The sequence below is a fragment of the Schistosoma mansoni genome, chromosome W (genome assembly GCF_000237925.1).
Source record: "Schistosoma mansoni strain Puerto Rico chromosome W, complete genome".
In the NCBI taxonomy this organism is placed as follows: Eukaryota; Metazoa; Platyhelminthes; class Trematoda; order Strigeidida; family Schistosomatidae; genus Schistosoma; species Schistosoma mansoni.
In genome coordinates this window covers 28,888,532-28,892,020 of record NC_031502.1, presented here as the reverse complement: position 1 = coordinate 28,892,020, position 3,489 = coordinate 28,888,532, and the positions used below count along the sequence as shown (strand labels likewise).

Here is a 3,489-nt window from a genome sequence, read left to right as displayed (position 1 = left end):
AGTTTGACCACAAACGACGGCTGTAGCGTAGTGAAATCGGGCAAAGCTTGCGTAAGGACCGAGAAGCCTGGTGGTCGGAGCGTGCTAATGAGATGGAAGCAGCAGCTGCATCTGGTAACTGCCGGAAGCTCTTCCAACTCATCCGAGCCACTGGCAGCAAGAAGTCTGGTGTGAGTGAAACAATCTTTGAGGATGACGGGATGCCAATCACTAACATCTCTCGACGTCTTGGACGATGGGCGGAATTTTTCGAAGAGCAGTTCAACTGGCCTGCTGCTCCGGCAACATCAACCAGTTTGTCCTGCCCCCCATAGCCGGTGACGACTGATCCACCAAACGAGGCGGAAGTCCGCAAGGAACTCCAACTCTTGAAACGCTACAAATCACCGGGCCCAGATGACTTACCTCCGGCTCTTTTTAAAGATGGCGGTGACTTTCTGGCTAAGGAACTGACGGTGTTGTTTGCAAAGGTTTGGGAACTAGAAAGTGTTCCGACATCATGGAATGAGTCAATAGTCGTCCCTATCTTTAAAAAGGGTTCACGTTGTTCCTGTAACAACTATCGGCGGATAAGTCTACTTCCGATTGCGTCCAAACTATTGGCTTCTGTCATTCTTCGTAGGTTGTTTAAAACCCGAGAACGATTGACTCGCGAGGAGCAGGCTGGTTTTCGTTCTGGTCGAGGATGCATTGATCACATCTTCACCCTCCGCCAAATGTTAGAACACCGTCATACTTATCGCAGGCCAACAATCGTAGTGTTTCTTGATATCAGGGCTGCCTTCGATTCGTTGGACAGGACTGTTCTCTGGGATTGTCTATTGAAGAAGGGTGTGCCTGAGAAGTTCATTAACATCTTAAAGGCCCTGTATACGAACACCTCAGGCAGAGTGAGGGCATACAACCACCTTTCTCCCTTGTTTCATTCGAGCAGTGGGGTTAGGCAGGGTTGCCCGATCTCACCATTCCTCTTCAACTTTGCCATCGACGACATCCTGGAAACAGCTCTGATGGATGTAAGTAATGGCGGTGTGGATCTGTTGCCTGGAGAACGACTTCTCGACCTCGAGTATGCGGATGATATTGTCTTACTGTGCGATAATGCCCAAGGCATGCAATCCGCACTTAATCAGTTGGCAATCAGTGTCCGCAGGTACGGCATGTGCTTTGCACCCTCCAAGTGCAAGGTACTCCTACAAGACTGGCAGGATTCTCATCCTGTACTCACTCTGGATGGTGAGCAGATTGAAGTAGTTGAGAAGTTCGTGTATCTAGGTAGCTATATAAGTGCTGGTGGTGGCGTGAGTGATGAGATTGATGCACGTATAAGGAAAGCCAGAGCGGCTTATGCCAATCTGGGCCATCTTTGGCGCCTTCGTGATGTTAGTCTGGCTGTAAAAGGTCGGATTTACGACGCGTCGGTGAGAGCAGTTTTGCTCTATGCTTGTGAAACCTGGCCTCTCCGAGTTGAGGATGTCAGACGACTCTGTGTTCGATCATCGTTGTCTCCGAAGGATTGCTGACATACAGTGGCAACACCATGTTAGTAATGCAGAGGTTCGGCATCGTGTGTTCGGGCGCAGAGACGATAATTCAATTGGTGTCACCATCTTGAAACACCGACTTCGGTGGCTTGGACATGTTTTACGAATGTCGTCCCAGAGACTTCCACGTCGTGCATTATTTGCCGACTCTGGGACTGGTTGGAAAAAGCGGAGAGGAGGTCAGTGTATGACATGGTGTCGTGGCATGAAAGAAAGCTGCAAAGGGCTAGCTTCTGTTGGTCCTTCACGACTCCCTGGCTGGGGTCCGAGAGATGGTGCAACACAGTGGCTAGAGACGTTATCAGATATGGCTCAGAATAGAAGCCAGTGGCGATCCTGCTGCAACCTTCTTTTACTTTCTACAGAAAGAGTGGTTCTAACTTTCTTAACTGAAAGAGTCTTCTGGTTGTACATTTCAGTCCGCCTTATCTTTTCATCCCTTCTCTTCCTACTTTCATTATTTTGTGTGGCGCATATGTATCTGGTGCCCTTTTGTACCAATATATATGTGTTTAAATAAATAAATAATAAATAAATGATAAGCTGTTCGTTGACGAAATGTTGACACGAATCCGGATAATTCACTTGGTTTTTGACTTTTCATGTCACAGGTGGCGTAGGCATGATATTCGTTTATCAGCCAAGGTTCAAGTAAGCTCTTCATCAGTTTCTCCTGTTGTAGTGTATGGCTAAAAAATTCTCTGTGTAAGTAGAAAAGAAAATTAGACTTCGATCATTTGATCACATGCCTCATCGAAACACTAACTCTACTAGATGGAACAACAGAATGAGCAGTGCTGTGATTATGCACAGGGTACTGGATAAAGATAGGTTGATGAGAATGCCAATTTTCATCGACTGAGGTGAGTGGGACGTTTATTACGTATAAGCGGCGTAGGAGTGGATCGGGAAAAAGCTACAGGCGGTCGAACTAAAATATGATATTCATGGCACCATTGACGGTTAGACTGAGCCATATTGTTTGGTGCAGAACACTGGTTTATGGCCCATGTGTTAGCAGGACATAGGTTGGATTAAAGCATGTTCCATGCGGAATTATGTTGGAGCACGCTAGTTGATCCATTTTTAGCCAATCAGCGCCAGGGAATAATTGTGTCTGTTTCAATTCTACATCTTACTAGTATTTTAGCTGTACGCATTTTTATCTGAGTACAAATCACACTTGTATGTGTAGATTACTTATTATTACTTGTTTGTGTAAACTATAGTAGGTTAATTTGGGTCAAAATCCATTATGAAGTCGAATTCTTAGACCTATAGTTCACGGTTCCACCTACATATGGACATGCATTATGGTTGATCGTTGTTTTTTGTTTTCTAGATTTCATAAAATTTAAAAGATTTACGTTTAAAATCAGGTTTATGTTAGTAGAATTCGAGTCCCCCTCGTGATGTAAAAATCACAAGTATTTCACGCTTGTGGGAGCCAAAGTGGGATACGTGGGTTCACACGTTTCAAATAATGATAAGTAAGTACATGACCCATTGGACTATCCTTCCATTTTCTCAATACAAATTGTAAAGATATCAAAATCTAAATGGTTTTTCTAAAACTCTTTGTTTTTGCTTAGATCAAGTGTTTTATCGGATTTATACTACAATTTTTTAATAAACATACGAAGTATCTTGTTTCATGAATTTGACCCTGTTACCAAGTTACCTTCGATTTCTAATCTCTCTTTGACAGAACTATGACCTGTGGCATCCATTAGAAAAGAAGCAGTATCCTGACTTCTTTGCAAGACGGGAAAAACGTAAGAAGGAATTTATGGAAGCCTGGGTCAAACGTTATGGTCCTGAAAAGGAAAAAGTGTTTTAGTTGACTTCGTGAGCAAGAAATTCCCGTAGATTTACTTTCAAGTGATTATGCCAAATGAATTTTTTGAAATCCTATTAGTTCTTTTAAAATAAAGTTCGTTACCTG

At 43.6% G+C, this 3,489-nt stretch overlaps 1 protein-coding gene across 1 annotated transcript in view; it reads left to right on the top strand.

The window, feature by feature from the left end:
• Smp_047060 (hypothetical protein) overlaps nucleotides 1-3,489 on the top strand; it is a 7,504-nt gene extending 4,015 nt beyond the window's left edge. The window contains exon 4 of the mRNA XM_018789259.1: nucleotides 3,253-3,489. Within this exon, the coding sequence (XP_018654720.1) occupies nucleotides 3,253-3,384 (132 nt within the window). The 3' untranslated portion in view covers nucleotides 3,385-3,489. The remainder of the gene's footprint in view (nucleotides 1-3,252) is intronic.